This window comes from Atractosteus spatula, chromosome 13 (assembly GCF_055471065.1).
Source record: "Atractosteus spatula isolate fAtrSpa1 chromosome 13, fAtrSpa1.hap1, whole genome shotgun sequence".
Classification (NCBI taxonomy): Eukaryota; Metazoa; Chordata; class Actinopteri; order Semionotiformes; family Lepisosteidae; genus Atractosteus; species Atractosteus spatula.
The window spans coordinates 19,975,022-19,997,425 of record NC_142718.1 but is presented as its reverse complement, the minus strand read 5'-3'; the positions used below and the strand labels follow the sequence as shown (position 1 = coordinate 19,997,425).

Genomic DNA, 22,404 nt, shown 5'->3' with positions numbered 1-22,404 from the left:
CTTTGCTCTTATGCCAGTCATTTGTTCTCCTTGACCGTTCCCACTTTCTGTTTTTAAGATGCTTAAAGGCTTTCTTAAGTGTTCTGTCTTCTCTAGGTTTGGGCTATTGGAGGTCTCCACTTTTGCTTGGCTAAATGAGTGTTTTGGCCACTTCTGGTCACTATATTTCATCTGGTGAAGGTCAACCCATTGAGATGTTAGGTTAGCTGCCAGAAGGCTTTTATAGAAAATATCTGGTACCAACCAAAGGATTTTTCCAAAATGCAGTACCCCCCCGGCCTCCTTTGGTGCACTCTGTGGATTAAAGTTCTCTGCTTTAATGGGGCCAGGAGTGAGCAGCAAAGCCCACCTCCGTCGCAGGATAAAAAGTTCATTAGCCACCTTAGCAATGGACTCCTTTGGTTGCACTTTTGGTTTTGTCCAGGACTCCTGAAGAGAAGTTAAGGGTGAGAAGATATCTGAGAAGCATTCTGAGATTCCTCCTTCGTCATTAACATAAAGACTTTCACAAAGAGGGATAACCACTTTGTCATCAAAGGTTTCTTTCATTGACCTTAGATGCTCTATGAAGGAGCAGAGCCATGAGATATAGCCTTGAAGGTCAGAACCTCCATTATTAACTGTGATGTTCACACCTACTTGATTTGTGATAGCTGGTATTCCAGCAAGATGCCAGAGCACATCCAGGCTCTCAATCTCTCCCTGGTAACTCTCAGTAAGCACACTCAGAACATGCTTCAAGGTGTCCAGGTCAAAAGCTTCTTTGCAGACCTGAACATGTGTCTCAAAGGAGGCAATTTCCTTCCGGAGACATGAATAAAGCTGATCCATAATGCTTCCTGTAAAGATATATTCACACGCTGAAGAATTGAAGCTATTAGTCTAATTAATGTGGTCACATAACAGGTTAAATTACCAGTTAAAACAGGAATGCAAATTGGATGATATCATGAAAGAAATTAAATGAGTTGCAGTGTACTGATACCACAGTTCTTATTTCTATACATATTGCAAAATCATTTATTTTTCAGTTTCAAGGCTGAAATGACATTCATGGAAATGTATGTCTCCAGTTATATAGGGTAAAGAAATTTAATGAGTGTATGCCTTTGTGACATGAAATATAGGTTCACAGGCCAAATCCTTGAAACATTCAACATCAGAGAACCTCACCTATTTGAACTTCAAAGGTGCTGAGAAGCTACATTTACTAGTTTTGAAAGGTCACTCTTTGAAGTGTCTGACCTGTCACACACAATGAATGATGTTTATAAAGTTTGCTCTTTCCATTGCAAATTTCATGTTAAATGTTAAGAAACAGAGAAAAATTAATTTGGACAAGTTAACAACCAAAGGAAAATTTGATTGATGTGAAGCATTAGGTTGTGTATTCCAGTTCAGCTTTAATTGCTAGTTAAAAAAAATGAGATTTGCAATAAAAAAATAAAAATCTTCTCTGCAAGCCATTTGAGAGTCAGCTCAAATCTTAGGTAATCTAAAATGCTATTCAGTAAGAATCTTTCTAAATGATTTTTTACTAAGAGAAGCATCCTAATCTTCTGATATCTGTAGTAACTTACTGTGCCATTTTGTCTGGTACATTATGGATAATAACACATCAAAATCTATCACATGTTGAATAAGACACAGCACACATACTGTCATTCATGTTTCTGTATTAATTTTTAATATAATCTAAATTGTTGCTATGGTGAGAAAACAGTTTTGGTTTCCACAGCATAGTAAATAGATGATGGATGGATAGATGGATACAATTTTTTCTATGGAGATGAAACTGAAAACAAAATTAAATAAAAATGTTGGAAAACACAAAAATGAACTATAGTGCTGAACTATAGTCCTGTCAGTTTTTTTGGTAATTAAATAATAACACTTTTATTGGAAACTGCAGTTAAATAACTACACAACTGACTTGCAGACAGGAATCTTTGCATAAATGCTATATACTGAATGTTAAATTTTAATTTCACATACAATAAACATTATACTCTATTATGATATTATTATAGAATATTTTCTTATCTCTTTAAATCTTTATATCACAGACTTGTTTACTGCACCCACAGAAATTACATTCGCTTTGGGACTATATACTGTACTTCAGGTCAATTTCCCGTCACTGTCTTCAAAGGAAAGAAAAAAAAAGTTTTGAAAAAACTTTGTTTCTTCTCATGTTAACACTATTTTAAAGTATTTGTTTTATATCACTACAGACAATGTTAAAATCTTTTTTTCTTCCTATCTACTGATATCAACTACATTTATTTTCTCTTCTCTTTTCTTGATGAAATGCCAACTACAGTAAACTTAAATATGTTTACTGTAGAATTACAATGTAATTAAAATGTAATGTATGCAGTGCATAATATTTGTCACTATAGTCTGAAAGAAACTCATCAGATATAATATACAACACATCCTTAGAATAAATTATGATGTAACACCAAACACTTACCAAAAGGTATTAGAGCTGGTCAGAGATTCTTGTATGTGGCTGAACTTTGTCATTCCTCGGTTGCTAAAGAAAATTATCACAATTTTCTAAACATGAGTAGAATCATATTTCTTAAATTTAATCATGTATTTCAGCTTTTAACTGAGAATGCTTTTCCAAAGAGAATGTTTTTCACAAATTTAGTACTTTGGCATCCTCACTTAGTGTAACCCATTAGTTTCACTTCTGTTAACAATTATTATGGTTTCCCATTTATTCTTCTGTTAATATTTATTTTCGACCATGTTTAAACAATATTTTCAATTCATTTATAATTTACAATTTAGACTTCTTAGTTATAATTTTTTACATTGGATGCAAACCTGTTCTGTGGCTCTATGATGTTTTCAGATTTCTATGTATTCCCTGTCTTAACTTGCCAAGCCAGGGCTAAAGTACAGAAGTCTTGCAAGACACAAAGTGATCTCTCCACAGTAACCGCAAGTTAAAACATGCAGTCCCTAAGCAATAAAGCCTGCTGTCACTGTTCCTTCACTGCTAAAGACAATCCCTTATTAGTCAAATGCCACAGCAGGACTACTTTGTTAACATAGTGAAAAGAGAAGAAAGAAAACACAACGTTGTGCGTTCTTTCTTCACTTTTCAGCATGGAAGAAACCTATTACTTGTTCCTTTACAGCTTACACTTGCTGATGCAGCTACCCACCTGAACTACTTTGTTAATGTTAGAAAATATCCTCCGAGTTCTACAGAACTGGGGTTTGATTACAGCTATGGTGATACATCTAATTTTAGGACATAATCACCAAAGGGAAAACAGCAAAAAGAAAAGGTATAAAATCAGGGCAATGGCATGTTGTATTGAATATAACAAATACATGTTATGCATTAATTCATCTTTGTTGCTGATAACTATTACTTTTGCATAATTGTCTATAAAGTTTGCTTGTGTCCAATGGTCTTATATTTTTTACAGTACATATGCTTTAGTTTCTGAAGGTCCTTGTTCCTGATCCTTCAGGATTGCTGGAATATTACATTATTAAGAGATTAAGTATTCTAAGAGGAATTAAAATTTTACTCAAAAGTACTCAAACAGTGTTACATTTCTAATTCCTATCAGTAATGGAAAAATGAGTAAGAATTTCTGTAACTCCCAATACTGTATAATACAAATAACTGTTTAGTTGATAATAAAATTAACTGTGTAAATGTTTAATTGTCTTATACTGTATATCAACTCTTCAGGTGAAATTGTTTACAATGGTACCTTTAATAATGATTGATACAATGAAAAAGCTCTAAATTGTTTCTCCTGGAATTGTGAACACAACAGACCTTTGGCTTGCTAAACTCATTTGTTGGGCCAGTGTGGCAGGTACAAAGATCCTCAGCTTGGATCCAGTTTTGTGTCTAGTCTAAAAATGCAAAGCTCACACACCAAGCAGACCCCACTGGTGTCATTACCCAAACAATCTCGCTTACATTGCCTGTGGTTGTCTACCTCTATTCAATAACAGTGCCCCTGCTTCATGTTATCACAGATATTCTTTGACAGGGGCATGTGTTTGCACAAAAACTAATGCCGGCTTCACACTACACTACAAGAGTTGTAAAAAGACACAGTGTGCGCCCGTTACCATCAGTTGTGTAGTGTGAGACCTCCAGCATCTCAGTCATAAAGCTCTTTATAGCCGGTACGATTCTCTGTGACTCGCTACGATAAAATCAAACAAAGAAACCTTGAAAGTCACCAGTTAATATTCTGTACATCAATAATAATAATTGCTTACATTTATATAGCACTTTTCTGGACACTCCCCTCAAAGCGCTTTACAGGTAATGGGGACTCCCCTCCACCACCACCAATGTGCAGCATCCACCTGGATGATACAACGGCAGCCATAGTGCACCAGAACGCTCACCCCACATCAGCTATCAGTGGGGAGGAAAGCAGACCAGGAGGCCATGATTGGTAAGGGCCAATGGGAAATTTGGCCAGGATGCTGGGGTTACACCCCTACTCTTTTTGAGAAACGCCCTGGGATTTTTAATGACCACAGAGAGTCAGAACCTCAGTTTTACATCTCATCCGAAGGACAGCACCTGTTTACAGTATAGTGTCCCCATCACTATACTGGGGCATTAGGACCCACATGGACCACAGGGTGAGCGCCCCCTGCTGGCCCCACTAACACCTCTTCCAGCAAACCAAATGGGTTAATACCCTTGTTCTAATCCATGGATAATGTTTTATATTATGATTATAGAAAGAAAAAAAATCTGATTTAGGACAAAGCAACAGATTACCATAGCTAAAGCCAATTGCATTTTTAGTAAGACTGCAAGCTATGAGCAAAAATGAGAACTATCAGTTGTGAAACATCTCTGCAGTGTTGAGTACCATCCTTTAGAGGGAATAACTGTAAAGCATGGGAAGTTAAATGGTTTCACTGGGGAAAAGATGCAAGGGGGATTCTTTAAAATTATATTCTGAGTATAAAGGCTCAATCATGACAGGCTAGGACATCTAACAGCTGTTAATTAAATGCTATCACAGACTTCTATGATATGAACAACAGGGTTGTTCTGATGCTTAGTTTGCTGAGCTTAAACAACAGAATAGCTCAGTGTTCTACTTTGCTAAATAGTAACAGCTTTCTTTTGTAATAAATTTGAGCAAACAAAACTACCATGGTGACTAAAGCATTACATTCTTTGTTTGAGTAGCAGTGAGTTGGTGCTATTAACATCAGTTGGCAGAGATAAGAAAACAACAAACATGAAACTCAAGGTCTGCATTTCATGTGCATTTACTGTAGGAAATACACTGAGTAACCCATTTTCCAATAAGGAACTCTAGCTGTTGTTGGGTATTATACTGGACTAAAGTCGGTCTTTACAGGTACAACTTTCATTTTTTTTTCTTTTAATGAAGAACTGTCTGTTCTTAACTAACCTGACTTATCCCTATGCAAAATTTGCTGTATACTGTATAAAGCCAATGGACAGATGGACATACAGTATGTAAATCGAGCAAGATAAGACTGTCACTCTGTTGTTGTTCCCAAAGAGACTCGAAATAATTTACTGTAGGTGTCCTGTAGCAAAGACCAGTCTGTTGTGATAGTAATGTTAGTGCATGGTTGGAGTGTGTGGGTCAGTGAGTCTAGACATGCCCTTGTAATCTGTTTTTGAAATATGATAATAATGATAATGTTTCTTTATTAGCCCTATACAATTTCTTGCATTAGGAATTTGTCTTTTCGCATACCTCAGCTTTTCTCCATGAGACACAGACACACAGACAGGGAGAGAAGTTTGGGGTCAGAGCACAGGGTCAGCCATTGTACAGCGCCCCTGGAGCAGTTGGGGGTAAGGGCCTTGCTCGGGGGCCCAACAGAGTAGGATTCCTTTGTCGGCCGCGGGATTTGAACCAGCAACCTTCCAGTCACAGGTACAGGTCCTTAGCCACAGTGAAGTAAGATATATCCTGGCCTGCTGGACAATGAAAGGCAAATGGCTGGTGTTCTAAACCTGCATTTCACTCTGGTATTCCCTAAAGTAGAAGTTAGCAACACACCTCAGGCAATAGAAAAACAAAGCTGTGTATTAAATAGGAACAAGTAATAGGTTTATCCCATGCTGAAAAGAGAAGAAAACACAACGTTTCGGCTGTGGAGCCTTCTTCAGGTGTGTGAAATACAGTAGTATCAAATAGTATTAGCAAAGTGTTTTAGGTACTAGAAGAACACTGTTGTTCTGCTGACCAATTTATGTTGCAATTGAAAAAAGTTTTTAAAAATGGATTCTTAATAAATCTTTAGAACAGAAAAACTGAAGAAGTTAAAGCTAATATTCAAACAATATTAAAAAAAGATGGGCATAGAAGGAAAACAAAATAATACAAGAAAGGGTCTAATCAAATAAATGCTTCAAATGAAACAGAAAGTGTCTGGCTATAGAAAAAAAGTACATAATTATTTGGCTACACAGTACTTCTCTCAGAAATAAAGTAATGCAAATTAATTAAACCAGGTGTCTAATGATGATGAAGTGTGTCTTCATCTCTGCCCAATCTTACAGAAATGACTTTTTAATTGCAAATAGACAATACAAATTTGTGTCTAAAGACTGACAGCTAACTCGAAATCATCATTGAAATGAAGTTAAGGGCTCAATTGCACAGTCATGCCAGTTATATCGAAAAACATATTATTCACTCAAACGTGTTCTATCACAGCCACACCCAAAACATGTGTAATTGGGTATCAGCCACAACTTAATTTAATCTGTGACAGTGTTGGGACTATTGTATGATAATTCTCATCTGGAACTGCCAACATAATTTTATATACACTCTGTATGCAACTTTATTATGTATTATCTAGTGTTCTAAATTGTTGGAGCAAGAAACAGTACTTTCTCAGATTGCATTAACAAATCAGGACTGCCATCTGGCTTGTCTAGGTCTCTATCCAATACCATCAAGCGATAGGATATTAGTAGGGTTGCCAAAGTGGACAAAACACCAAGAAAAAGCAATTCACCAAAAAACAATCTTCATATGAACCCAGTGTCAAACTGTCTACATGTATTACACTCCTTGTTACCTGTATTACAACAGTTGTATGGCCTTTTCCTAAAATAGATAAATGTTAGCTTTTGACAATTGATTTTTAAATTATTTTTAAGAAATACTAACTCCTTTTCTTGTTACATTGTTATCTGTTATAATGTTAGATGTTTTTCCTTCATTTCTGCATGGGCTTTAATTTAACAATCATCAGAGTTCAACTCCACCATCAAATGTTGTACCCAAATATAGCACAGCACTCTTCAAGGAAACATGTCTGTTAAATGAAAGCTATTTCATGTGTCACAGGTTAATTGGCTGTTACTGTTTATGGTAATAAAGGTGCGCATATCTCCCACACGTCTCCTCCCGCATCACAGCATGTCTAGCAGACATCTCTTCTTGGATGTCCTGTAACGCATATAAGCATAGTGATGTGAATGTATGCGAGTTGCTTAGTGACTCACAGGGCTATTCTATGATAATTAGTCTGTATGGTAATTGATGAGTGCCTAGGCAAACAGTGTGTGATTTAGTCTGTGAAGAATGCTGCTGTTGTGCTAATTGTGTTAGGACAATAATGGTTAATAATAATTATTAACATTAAGAATTGTTAATAATGCATTAATAATATCCTACATTAAATGTTATTTAGTTGTTTCCAATAGTACAAATGGGCTAGGTTCAAGGTTATGAAATGGGTCAAATTGTGTCCTATATTATTTAGGAATAGTATTTCATGGTCTTTCATAAACAGTTTTTAATTTTTCAATTTTGGAAGTGTGGAGTGGGGTTCGTTGCTAATAGATTCAGAAACACAGGAGTATTTCCTAAGATTGGGGTTAGAACAAGTTTTGCAGATTAGTGCCAAACCAAGAGTCTGATGAAGAAGAATGAAATAATACCTGTATGTCAGAGGGAATGATTCATTTCCTTCACTATTTCAGTAAAAGGTGTGAGTTTTTGGGCAATGGGCAATGGGTTTCACTCACAGTGAGGATGGTTTGTCTTTATGTTTAACAATGCTACTCTCCCCTCCTATCTCCTAGCTAGTGTCATAGCTGAGATAATTAGCAGACTTTGGCAGCTATCCCGGGCTAAAAGAGGTTAAGGTACATTCGGTGCATAAACATTAATAATGGTGATTGATTTTTTTCACTATAAAGCATGTCATTAATTAATACATATCTACCTTCTTCACCTTTATAGCATGCTTTATAACTTTGTATTTTTAGCTATTTATATTGTGTCCTTGTGAAGATCCAAAATGTTATATTCAATATTAACACCAACATATTAACAAAATAAAACCAATATCCCAAAGTAACATAGCATACCACAAAGCCCTCCATGTTGTCTTTGAACTCTCTTTATTCATATACAGTAGTCAATATACTCTCTGCAGTCACTCATTTAGACTGAAGACCTGCAGCTCACTGGCAGTAGTTATAGTTCCCCGTGTATTGTGGTGCCAGTCTTGGTGGTGGGGCTTTTTTTACTTCAATTTACACATTTTGTAGGAGTATGGAAAAACCTAGTCGAGTCTTTGTATTGGATTCTCAATGTCTGAAAAGGGCGTGGCATATTAAATTCACACTGCTCAGAGATTTGTCTTTACCTCACTGAAACTGCATATTTTTTTCTGCAGAGAAATCTTCAAAAACAACTTTTTTTCTCCAAACTGTAACGTTCCTCCTTATTTATCTGTATAATTTTGGAACCACATAACTTTAACTCTAGGTCTTTTGCCCCCAAGTGGTTGATAGATTCAGCCTACATTGTTTACCCAACTTTCTCAGAAACTTGGCTCGTCAGATTTCAGAGAATGCCATTGGTTTCATGCCATCAGAGCCTTCTGACATTATAGCAACTCTAATTTTGCATCTCCTACTCTTCTCATTTAATTTCAATCTTCAATGTTAAATCATTTGTGTCTGAAATACTTTACTTAGTGTGCTAGAGTCTAGTTTCAATCATTTGTAGACATTCAGAAACACCTGCAACAGATTCCTCAATTTGTTGTTGAAGTGCAGTAACATTGGAAAATAAATATACTGTATATACGCAGGCAGTAGACCTGAGGAGCACATGCTGTTATCATAAAACCCCCTAAATATCTATTAAATTTTAAACACTTTTAATATTGAATCAGCTTTTATTACCTCGGAAAATTGTTCCTGTAGGAATACAAAGTAATCTTGCCAATTATTTCCTGTTTTGTGCTACACAATGTGAGAAAGGAAATGATTTTATGTGACCATACTGTTTCCCATACTCCACATACTGTTCCTTTGGGCAAACATTCAAAACTCAACTCAGAAAGTCACATGAATGCTCTGCAAGCAAACAAGCTGAGTGAAGAATAAAGCAGCAAGAATATTCCACAAAGCTTCTATATTGTCAATGCCAATGTACTGTCAATGTTTTACAAAAGGCAGTGCCTAAAAAAATCAAGCAAATGTTCCATCTCGAAATCAATCCTTACAACCTTTGAGCTGAAACACATTTGTTTCAATGTTTTTATCACTGTTTTAATTGTGCAGTAAATAATTTAATTGAACTGATATTATGGTTTTGTTTCTCTCCTCTTTTCCTTGAATGCGTCTTGGATATCAATGCCTATAAACTTCAATGGGCTTCAATGCAGGCTAGATCTTTTGCCCAAGAGAAAAATTGTTTTGGCTGTAAATTTTTTCCAAGCCAAATACTGGCTATCGGCTATTATTGCCCTGTAGAACACAGCAGCAGTAATTTCCAACAATCAGTACATTTTGCACAATACAGACAAGGAGTTTTTGGTAGTCAAAATGAGAAACATTTTTTTTTTACATTTTTTAATATTTGTATTCTGCTGTTTGGTTTATCCTTTTTTATGTGAAACTTTTTTTTTTCCTAGTACACTGCTCGAAAGAGTAGAACCTTAATACAGTCTGGCTTCAAGGGACAAAGGACATGGGAAAGGAAGTCGATGTTATGATGTAATGAGTTTGCTTTAGGTTTGATATTTGTATACGTGAACTGCTTGTAGGGAGGCTGAGTACCCAGATAACAGTTAAATCATAACTTAACAGACTACACCAACAGTAATGCTCTTCTGCTTTGTATAGTACAGTGAACCTGATTGGAAGGAAGAAATATTCTACAAAAAATGCCAGTTCAAAAGGAATAACAGCTCATTTTTTACTCTCAGGGTGAGTTTAACATTTTTTTCTAAAGCTATGGTTTAATGCAAATGTATGTAAAGTACTGAGAAGGGTCTAATGTTTAAAGAACGTTTTTCCCAATGAAGATAATTTTGGACAACTTTGTAGAAAGAGATGAATAGCTCTTTATCATTATGTTTTATTATTACTAGTACTCATGAAGGATGAAAAAAAACATATCTGTGTCATTATAGTGGTAAATATGAAGACTATAAACTAAACATTTTTCCTTAGTAATTAAAGAAATACACACATTTACATGATAAAGAAAAATACAGGATCAAAGACTCATTTACAAGTTATTCTACTTTTTGTATCTTTCCTGCAATGTGATCCAAGCATAGTAGAAGCTTCATTTACCTTTTAGCCACTTCTTTGACATCACTGTCTTAACATTTCATTTTCTGCAGAAAGTTAGCATTTCACATCTACACCAATATTTTTGCTATCCTGTACCATTTAACATGGTTTTTACATTTTCTCTTCATCATGGCAAGATAGTGTTTAATTTTCCTTGTTGTCAGAAGTTAGCAATTTTGAAAACACTGAAAACTTGAGGACATTTCTTCCAGAAAAATAATGAGAAAATTTAGAAGAGAGAGAGAGAAAAGCAACAACACAATTGTGTAAGAATTTTATTCCATCTTAGACATTTCAAGTAAACATGTAGTCTTTCATAGAGCTACAATAAAAAGCAATGCACTGTACACAGTAGGACAAAAATATAGCATTTTCAACCACTCAAAATACATGTCACAAATAAAATGAATCTCAAAGGAAAAGTAATTAGGCTACTGGAAATATTATGATGTGAGACAAGAAATATAACTGTCAAGCAAGCATTATTGAAATATCAATGCATATATTTTTTCAATGTTTCATTACGTTAAAATAATTCTATGAGTCCTGTTGATCTGATCATTCCTGCCTTATGTTATGTTACTCTTTCCAATATTTTAAATGCCTAGAAAAGTACTAGAAAATGTCATATTGTCTCAGATAGAGAATTTCTTTAGTTTTCATATTATACCTGGTCCTTAATGATCTTTTCAGAATCTCTAAAGATACATCAAACAATAAATAACTAGAAATAAAATGGAAACATTGCTATTTTCCATAACACTTTTATGAAACCGGTTACAGTATGTTAAAATGACGTAATTCCCAATCCATTGCATCATTGCTTCTTAGTTTGCATGTATTTAACAGTATTGGAACCTAGATGCCAAGACAGAAGAATGGGAAAGCAATGGACTTTGAACTTTCTGCTCTATTTGATAGTGTGCCCAGGTAGGTACTAAAAGAAACTGATTCATGTGTTCTGCTTTTGCTGAATGATTGCATTTGTCATTAAAAAACAACAGAATGAAATGTATAAAAACACTCAAGACAGAGTGCCATTTGTTATAGTCATTGCTAATCAGACTTCTGACTTCAAGTCTTTTTCCCCAGCAAGTTCAGCACCTTTATTCTTTTTCACTTTAAAATAAAATTTTTGAAAAAAGTGCCAGAAGAAATGAATTGTAAATGAAAAAAAATGAAGGCACTCCAAAATACACAAGTAAGAGCAAATTTCACCTTGAATGCAGTTGTTTTGATGCTATTTATAATCTGTTTTCTATATGTATATATCTCAGAGGAGTACCCATCTCAGAGATTAATTATGTGAAAATGCACATCTGGTCTCTCTCAGACATACTGTACTTTAAACTGTGGATGCCTATCTATATTTATCCTAATTTAATTTTTTACAAACTTCAGACTTGAATCAGATGTACTGTATGTCAAGTAAGAAATATTAAATCATATTTAATAAGGAGTTAACAAGATTTGTTTTTGTTCAGGAGATGCCAACTCAAGTTTAATGTTAAGAGGAAGTAGAAAATGTATATCAACCAGCACTTACATGAGTAAGAGAATTATACCAAGAATCTGGCTGCCACCATCAATTCATTATTCTGCTTTTAACATACAGTATTTCAAACACTAAAAGCAAACACAATGGTTTGTTATTTTTCCACACTTCACTGAAATCAAATCAAATCAAATAAAAACTCAAAACAAATAAAAAGTAATCATTTAAGTGGGCATCACAAAATCCTTTCCATGGATTCCAAATTGACCATTAATAGCCTATAATGATGGCTGTGCTACAATATCCACTCATTTTAAGTGCTAATTGATATTCCTAGTGAATTAACTAACTTAATAGGCATGGTAAAGTAATTGTTTTTTTTTAATTCTATATAAGGTGCTTATATAGAAGTTCCATTAATGTACAATAAATATCACTGTCAAACTAGTGAATAACATTTGTTCTTTTCAGGTCTGGACATTTTAGCAAAAGATTTCCAAATATGCAACCAGGCTGCCTTTGACAGTGTTGTCAATAAGTTCTGTATTCCTCAATTTGCTAAAACTATGGAGTCCTTGAATTTCAAACAGGAATGTCCCTGGTCAGCCTCAAAAATGTAAGTGTGGATTTTATATTTAATCCAAATACCGAGAGTGAGGAGAAGGGTTTTTTGTGGATGTTTTTTTTTATTTTTAATGGCCTGAACACACAAAAATGGATTTTGTATGGAATTAGTAATTACAGGAAACATAATAGTTAATTTGTATATGACTTAAGTACACCTTTGATCTTGAAAAATCTGGAATATCAACATGATAAAATATTATATTGCTCTTATTTCATGAATCAAGACTCAGAAATAACTGAAAAGGAAGAAAAACAAATTCTTTTTTTGATAAATTATTATTTATGATCTCTATATTCTTATGCATCCAGATTCTGGCAGTCTGTTCCCAATAGTTGTCATCTTTAACATCTTGTGACCATTTTCCAGTCTCACAAATATGGAAATTTACAATACAATATGTAATAATATGACCTTCGTTATGTTTTACCACTTACTTTTCTCTCTCATGTCTCACAGCTCTTACAATACTCTCATAAAATGTGTGGAAAAGACTGCAATAAACACAAAGTGCATCAACCCCAGTCTGAAAGACAAAATATTCCTGGAACTTCATCATCTGTTTTTCCCCCTCTGTCCTTCCTACATGAAACCAAAAGACCCTGGCCTCCACATCATACTACTTCTGGTGTTGCCCTGTGTTCTCAGCCCTTTTCTCCTGTCATACTTTTGTACTTATATTACAATCAGAACTGCTAACCCACAGGTTCCTGCTTCCCCATAACTCAGTGGTTAAGACGAGACTTGGTATGAGGAGATTCAGCTGCAGATCCTGCAAAATCTTAAAGAAAAGTTCTGGCTCCTTGCTTCACGGTGCAGTCGAACATGTTTGTCAGTCTGCATATACAGTATGCAAAGAACACGTGTACCAATGATTGTGCTCTATTTCCACCATTTTGCTTTGGTGTGGGGAAGTAAACTCTTCCTCTCAGGACAAAATTCTTCTGTCCACATTCTGTATATGGATGGAAGGATACTGCTGCCCTTCTAGTAGATTATGGCATCAAGCCCAGCTCTACAATTAACTTTTTGTGTAATACATCAAACATTCTTACAGGATGTCCTTGTTGTCCATCTTTTGTGTGAGTTGTATAACAAAGGGCATCATTAGAAGAGATTTTCTAGGTAAAAATGCCAATTCTTAATTCACCCCTAATACTTTTTAAAAAGTATAGGCCAAATGATTAATAACTACAGGTCTTATGTTTTGGAGTGTCACTCTATCAATGAGGTAAATGGGTGTTTTTCTAAAATAAAATTGGTTAATCTTAACAGCACTTCATATTGTAGTTTTGTATTATTCTTGCCCTTTTTAATAGATGTGTTAAGGGACGTAGTTAGACATTGCAAAACAGACCTCCCCCTTTTAAATGACAATTTGTTGTAGCATCTCCTGCCACCCACCACCATGCCACACAACAATGACTCTTCCAAATACCCCCCATAATCATGCAAGAACATTCAAATTTTCAACAACATCCTGAATTTGGTCCCTTTGCTTTTGTTATACAGTACATCTTGAGATCTCCACAAAACACATTTAAAAAGCAGTTGAATTGCACTTTTCTTGCTTGTGTGCTAACTAAAACTGATTCCAATTCTTCACCTAATTGTGCAGCACAACGATACCCTTTCTTGGTAGAAATAAGTGTTATAAGCGTGGTTCTTCCTTTAAATAAGTGAGTAAAACTCAAAACAATATAAAATACATACACTGAATTATATGGAAAAAGTCAAGATAAATTAGATTAGAATGTCATTGACTGTTTAGCATCTTAACATACTTCTCCAGAGAAGCAAGGACACAGTCAAGCACATCACATTTGCACATCTTTTATGGTCTTTCTTGAGGAAAGTTTTTCAAGCACCATCTGTTTTAATGATACAAATGATGCCTTAATATTCTTTAACTACAATTTTAACCTTTTCTTTTTTAAAATCCCAAAACAATCTTTTTAACATTTTACAATTAATGATACCACTCAATAAAAAGTAAGGAAAAAGCTATGAAATCTTTTCTAATCCCAGCAGTAGGAAAGTTGTTATAATAAATATAAATGTACAGTACTTGCATTCAAAAGTAAGATGCACTATAAAAAAGAAAACAGTAAATGTGTAATGATACCAACATTATTTCTTCACTAAAAACAAATTGTAATCAAAAGAATTTATTTGTCTTTGTAACATAAACTTAAGGAAAGCAAACAGATTTAAACATAGAAATTCCAACATTCCTACAACCTAACTTACCGGTTAGCTCAGTTATTTGGACCATAAAAAATATATTTTAAACGAATATGGTAACAAAGAAACAAAATGGAACAAAAACTATTTAATTGATTTAAAAATGCAGTGCCTTCACAGTGTACTAAGCGCCTCTCTTTCAGACTTTGTGTTCATACTGTGGTGAATTCTTCAGACATGGTAAATACACACTTTGCTAATGAGTTTTGCTAATGCATCAGCATTTCAAAAATGAATATTGTAAATACAATGAACAAACATATGTGTTTATGGAATAATGTGTTTATATTTAAGTTTTAATAGTATTTCTGAAGTGATACCACATTCAATATAGCGATTCATATCAGTCAATAATAAACATGCCTTCATTATTCAGATCATGTACAGTAATTAAGAAATTAAACTTATGTATTAGTGCATATACAGTACCCAAGGTTTAAATCTGTAATATAGTACAAACTGTATACAGTATTTGAAATGATCTCGCAACAGAAACAGATGAAACACAATAAATATTTATTTTCAGACAAAAAAATAACTTTTTTTTACAATAGCTTGTAAACTTTTAGTCTTTAGAGTAACAGCAAATTATAACTGCTATTAAAAATACCCATTGGATAATATCATACTATTGTATGTATTGCTAATTCTAAAATAATACATCATTTTTGACCCATACAAGACTGCTTATATTTTTTTCTTATAAAGAAAGCACAAAAACAATTTATTTAATACAGCCTTGCGTAGGTTTCAGTTAATAACAACAACTCTATCTGTGTCACTTAGGTTTTAAAATGCCTCATCTGACATAAATTAATATAACATATTACATACTGTATATACACTATTAAATATATGTAAAATGCAAAACACTCAAGATTTAAATTTAAATTTTGTTTTAAAATCAGAAAAAAATAATGTGCTATCTCAGGGCTGTTCAGATCCAGTGCATTAGCTGTTTAAAACCTTTAAAATGAATTTAATTGCAACAATTCAGAAATAAACAGTAAATTGAAGTAACTGTGACATCAGCTTAAACTAAAATAAGTAGATACTCTAGCTCCTGGAATTAATACAACCCTGGAATAACTGATGCTTTTCTAGAAAGATTAAAGATTGTCAGCACTTGGGCCATTAAAAGCCCACAGCAAAAATTCTAGATTGTACTGTCACAAACATACAGTACATTAGAACAAAGAAAAACTGAACATCATATTTAAGTCTAAACCATGTACTTCCGAATGGTTATCTATTAAGTATCAGGCATTATAATGACTGTGATAAGGGTTTTGGGACTGTTAGTTCTACTTTTACTATCAGCATTCATTTCTGTTTATTCTGCTATGGCATATCAAAGTCTGGAAGCATAGGGTGCAAGGGTGTACTAAATGTACACTGTTGCTCTCTACCTGGATGGGTTGCTAGTCCATCACAGAGCTCCACAGAAAAAAAAAACAATTTAGAATATTGAACCCAACCCAGCCAGCATGTCTTTGTAGGTAGGAAGAAACTAGAACACCTAGAAAAAACCCACACAAACACAAGGGGAGCATGCAGACTCCACAGAGACTCCACATTACAGCAGGATTGCTGGAACTGAAACCAGGACCCATGAGCTATGAGATAGGAGTGCTAATCATTACAGCATTGTGCTGTCCCTTTAGATCTGCAAGAATTTAAATTATTTTTAAAGTATTCATAGACTTTATAAATGGGTATCTGAAGACAAAGAAAAATCTGACATTTAAAATGACAGCAATCTTGTCACAGTTATGTTTGATGTAAAGTTTGAGAAACCAAACAGCAGAAGTGGGTATCAGTTTTCTATCATTATTGCCAAGAGAAGCTTGAGAAATAACTCTCTAAGCTGATGCAAATTCAGATTTCCTGTTAAAGAAAATATACTTGTTTGTCTATGCAGTATATTAGTTTCATTTGTATTTGGCTATTTGGCAGGACCATCACACATGGATCTGTTCTTGCTCACTACACAAGCACAAGTTCTTTCTTAAAAACAAAGATCTTTTGACTCCCACAGCAAGCAAGAACTTTGCCTTTGCAATTTCCAGTTTTGGGGTAACAACATGTCTGCTGCCATGGCAACTACCAGCACTGTTCTAGACAGGGCCGGATGGTTCAATAGCCAGGAGCTGCTGTTCAGACAGGAGAAGCCCACTTGAACGTTTCCATTGTCAAGTCTCAAGTTCATTTTGACCTGAGTCCTTGTAAAGGTGAAACAAAACATCACATATATGTGTGCACAGTCAAATTTAGTACTATTTCATTCATTCAGTTAAACATATAAGGTGCCATGCATAAGTATTCACCCCCTACCAATAATGTCACATTTTTTTCCAATAATAAACAATGTATACACATTTTTTCAAATACAAAATGGAATGTTATATTTGAAGGAAGGTGATTGTCAAAAGCTGTGATGAAAATATACAAATTAAAACTTATCGATTGCATGTATTCAGCCACTCAAGTCAGTATTTCTCGGCTTGAATAGGACACTTCAGGACATTTACTCTCTTCTTGCTGAACCATTTTAGAATGGCTTTCATCTTCTGTTTCATACCATTGTCCTGCTGCAAAGTGACATTCTGATCTACTTTTAGATTCATCAGTGACTCGGTCAAGTTTTCTAAGCTTTACCTGTTCTTCAAACAATACATTTTCCCTGACAGACTTCCCAGTCTCTGCCAATTAAAAATATTCCTATACAATGATGCTACTAGCACCATGCTTGACAATTGAAATGACATTTAATTTGTGATATACTGTATGCTGTAAGAGACAGCGCCAGAAGTAACATTTTAGAAAGTAAAATTAAGTTTTAAAAATCTGCATTTCATCTGTTATGTTTGTGGTGCAATCTTTTTTCAATATTGGGCTTTTTCTTGCTAATCTTCCATACAGGCCAGCTTTGCATAGTGACTGGGATGTCGACAATCTATGAACACCGTCTCTTATCTTGGACATAACCAGTTTTCTGCTTGCTTATGTTCTCTGTAAAAGAAGCCTGATGTGGTATTATGATTCACATTCCACTCATAATGATGATTAGCAACTTTAAAAGTTCTTGTAAGCTTCTACCTCTGACTTGTTTTGAAAGCTCCTTGATTTTCATTGGTTGGTTTGTTGCATCACTATGTGAACTGTGCCTTGAAATTCAAGATCTAGCTCAAGACACTTAGACAGATAAACAAGATACAGTAGATAATGATAATCATGTTAAGCCACATTGAGTACACACAGAATCCTTGATTTCTCTGATTTTGACACCTTTCAATTGTTTTTTGCTCTTTAATCTCTGAACTGATTTAAGTTTGCCATAGCTATAGCAAATTACAATATTCTTTTTTTTTTCAAAATAAAACTTGGAGTAAATTGCGTAGATTCTGAATATAACATTTTATTTGAAACTATAATCATTACAAGCACAGAATTCAACAAACGAGAAAACTTTGTAGGGTGGTGAATACTTTTGCAAAGTAAAGAAAGCAGCTGTAAATGCCATTAACCATAAAACAAATGTAACATTTTAAGATACGATTCACTGAAATCATACATCCAATATGCCACAAAATGTAATGTAGGTGAAGAGGCAGTGAATTGATTTTTACATTTAACATTCAATAATTTTGACAGCTTTATTTAGTCATACTAGTTTAACTTTACTAAAAGTTGTGGATGAGCATTTTTTTCCAGTTTGCAATTTTCTTTCAGTTTGTAATTTTTCATACTAATCATTTTTTGAGTAAAGTATTTCATTTTCTATAATGGCTGCCACCTTTATTTTGCACAGAAAAGGTGAGGTAAATAAAAATGTAAAATCGTGCAAAGTATTTTTTACTTTAATTACAGTCATTTCTTGAGGAGTAGCATATTGTAATCCTGAACACAGGTTTATATTGCTTCAGCCATGGCTGAAAAAAATAATTAAAAATACACCAACATTTAATACCCATGGTACACTCCTTACATTAGCAAATGTTACCCCATCTGGATTACTTGTGGTACTGTGGTATTTTTTATTATCAACTAACAATTCTTTATCTGAATTCAGTTGTTTTAATTCAGTTTCAGTTTAGTGCCTTGGTGACATAATCTTTCAAATACTAAGGTACACCTTTTTCACACACACACAAAAATAAAACACTTAGGAATTTCCTGCCTCCAATAATCATCGATGAGGCATGATTGTAAATCCTCTTAGGACATTCCAACATTTATAAATACATTAATATGCTGAAAATATTTTAATTGCTACTGGTGTGAATCATCAGCAGAGAGAATCACATTTTACACATGAGATAATGGTCCCTTATCACAAAGCAGTGCCCTGGTTAAAATAAACCAGAAATGTAAATTCATTGGTACTCTAAGTCACTGCTTAAGGACATTAGAATTACAAAAAAATTCTATTCAACATGAAATCATATGAATCTGTATTAATGGTATATAAATCCACAATACAAACACTTGCAGCACAAAGTTTATGCAATGTAATAAAATGTAATGCTCATTATATAATATTTTATTAAATGGTGAGAGAGGTTTTCCTGTAAGCTGATGATAAAAAAAGCTGATAATAAAATTACGCTTCAGGACATGTACTCATGTACTTTGTAGAATTAACAAGAAGATTGTATAAAGTATAGTTTGTACAAAAAAAGCCTTGAAACCCTATTACACTGGATATTACTGTATTTTCCACAAAACCATTAAAGGTACATAATGAAGCTAAAGTGAAATTTTAATTCAGAGGTTCACAACATTAATTGTTGTAAGCTTTATCACATTATTGACTTTTTTTCTGGATTTTGCAGTTGCATAATGACTTATTCCTTAAAGTTAATTCTTTTTTCAAAGAATGTTTGATTACAGCAATTTAAAAACCTAAATTTTTTCAGTTAAATTTCCCAATGGGAGATTTTTTAAGAACACACATTCAGACAAGTTAAAAATATATGAAAGATAATGACACCATCACAATGCACTGAAACTAATTTCAGAATCTGTTTCTCAATTAAAAGGTTACCTGCAATGCTTTGACACTGAACAATGGCTTTTCCTTCAACAGATGGCTTCCTTTACAACAATGAAAAACAGACTGCAAGATTCAACTTTGATAACTTACAGATCATGCTGCCTTTTATGAAAATTACTTAACTCATTTATACATAAACCTATAGGTTCCAATTCTACAGGCATCACAGTTAAACTGTTTGAAAATGTAAAACATTGCTGATAATTAAATCTAAGTAAATATTTGTAAGAATGAAAATGCTGCTTGTAATTTTATCTCTGTAGTTCCACTAGTTGTCTTTTAGATATTGCGTGACTTTAGAACTGAACTGTTTACAGAGACAATAGCATTGTCTATGTCACAACTAAAAATACATAATGATAAATTACATTGAATGATTAATTAAATTGTAACAATTAAAACAGTGGTAATACTTCATTCAAGTGGTCACAAATTCAAAATTATAAATAATACCAAATCAATCCTTTTTATCAAATTCTTTGATGTCTATATCGATACCAAACAGGTTTATGAGAAACGTACATAGCAAAATCACTCAGAAAGAGATTTTACTAGAAAACTGCTTGTTTTGTAGATTTTAAATGTTTATATATGGAAAACGTAAATGTAACTGACTTTGAATGCACACATAAGCCTTCTGCTGAATGATAACCAGTAACTGCAAGTGAACCACAGTCAAAGTGCTAAATTAAATCCTAAGAGTTGCAGTTAGAGCACAACTAACTCAATCTCCTTATAATATATATTATAATATAATTGTACAAATATACAGAACTGGCTGTGTCTTAGTGATTACATTTCTAATTGGTAACAACATTATTATGGCCACTGAAATGGAATATTACCAGAACATTCTTAATAAGCTGGCAACACATACAGTACAAAGTGAACTGTATACAGATAATAGCTGTGTTTTTTAAATGGATCCTCACTACCTCATCAGTCCTAAGACATTTTCTGAGGACGTACCAGCATGCTTGTATTATCTTCATTGCACATGTTCCCAATACATGTATGGAGTTCCCCCGTATCTGACAATAGGAGATCAGACCATTTTTATTATCTTCTTAAAAAAATAAGAAGCAGTCTGAGTTGTGCAGCTAAGGAGTGTTCCGTGGTCAATCAGAGTTTCAGCAAAGTTTGAAGTGATTGTGACTTCCTTGGAAAAAAATTAGAGCGAAAAGAAGCATTCTCCTGTTTAGGTCCTATGCAAACAGGATTTCATACTCTCTCTCACAGACATAAAAGCTACAGTATATAGACATACAACTGAAGTGTCCTTTGGAGAGTGTTCTTTTCTCTGTAATCTTCATACACGCACATGATCTGCTTTGTTGGTTAACTACCCCATCCCCACCAGAACTATGCAAATATTCCTACCCAAATTCCAGCTTGTCTTCTGCTCTTGCTCCGGGTATCTTCTTAACTTGCCTGGTTTTACAGTGTTCAGGACACACACTAAGCTTCTATGGTCCTCATCTGTCTATACAGGCATGTGCAGCTCATTGTACTCATCCTGCCCATCCTCATCAAAATTTGGAGATCCTTCATCAGAATCAAGCTGTAAAGGAAGTAGATTAAGTTACTTTAGGCTTGCCAGCATTATCTATCACCTGCTGTCATTTAATTTCCATCGGGTTTTTTTGTACAAATGATCAGTATGCTAAGAGAGGAATGCTTGCCTTTTTCTGTCATGCTGTAGATTATGGTGACCTGCTTCTTTTCAGGTCTGCCACCTTTTTAGTTTTATACATAACTATGCCTTACTTTAATCCATGTTAAGTGGTTTCTAAACAGAAGGTAAATCTGATCACTTGTATGGGCTAATAGATGCACCATATTAATCTCAATATTAATTTCAAGTGTGCCTCTCCTGTTTATAAAAGCAGTGACACCACAGTGATTTTAAAGATGTATAAGTATGTATCTGACAGGCAAAGAATAAGCCTGTCCAGAAAATATTCAAAGATGTATTAGTACTTGCCTGACAGGCAAAGAGTAAATGATCAGATGATACAAATTAGGCACTGCAGACAATAGACTAATCGAGGCCAATGAAAGGAAGAGGGCTAAGTATGAAGACCTTGTGGAGTAGTACCGTTCAAAGAGCTGGAGGACAAGGTGCATGCCCATTGAAGTGGGCTGCAGGTGCTTTGTAGGGTAATCCCTGAATAGGGCCTACAGAATGCTGGGTGTCACAGGTGGTAAAAGGACAGAGGCTATTAGTGCTATAACTGAGGCTGTAGAAAAAGTATCAAGATGGCTGTGGATAAGGAGAAATGATCATTGGGTTCAGAGTAGTGTTATGTGGATACATCTGAACAAGCTTTGTTAGGTCACCTGGGAGATGACGTTTAATGACCTGGTGT

At 34.2% G+C, this 22,404-nt stretch overlaps 2 protein-coding genes across 3 annotated transcripts in view; one reads left to right on the top strand and one right to left on the bottom strand.

The window, feature by feature from the left end:
* Positions 1-10,118: 10,118 nt before the first annotated feature.
* On the top strand, positions 10,119-14,010 carry LOC148821854 (receptor activity-modifying protein 1). 2 transcript variants are annotated; one of them, XM_088930341.1, is made up of 4 exons: positions 10,119-10,243; positions 11,465-11,545; positions 12,582-12,726; positions 13,195-14,010. In XM_088930341.1, the coding sequence occupies exons 2-4, from the start codon at positions 11,494-11,496 to the stop codon at positions 13,457-13,459; spliced, it is 462 nt and encodes a 153-aa protein (XP_088786467.1). In that variant the 5' UTR covers positions 10,119-10,243; positions 11,465-11,493; the 3' UTR covers positions 13,460-14,010. The 2 variants fall into 2 exon arrangements, with proteins under 2 accessions (XP_088786467.1, XP_088786466.1); XM_088930340.1 differs by lacking the exon at positions 10,119-10,243 and having other exon boundaries at positions 10,739-11,545.
* A 1,470-nt stretch (positions 14,011-15,480) lies between these two features.
* The window catches only part of slc4a3 (solute carrier family 4 member 3), an 82,757-nt gene continuing 75,833 nt past the window's right edge, over positions 15,481-22,404 (bottom strand). Inside the window, exon 22 of the mRNA XM_088930339.1 lies at positions 15,481-21,596. Coding sequence (XP_088786465.1) covers positions 21,519-21,596 — 78 coding nt within the window. The 3' untranslated portion in view covers positions 15,481-21,518. The remainder of the gene's footprint in view (positions 21,597-22,404) is intronic.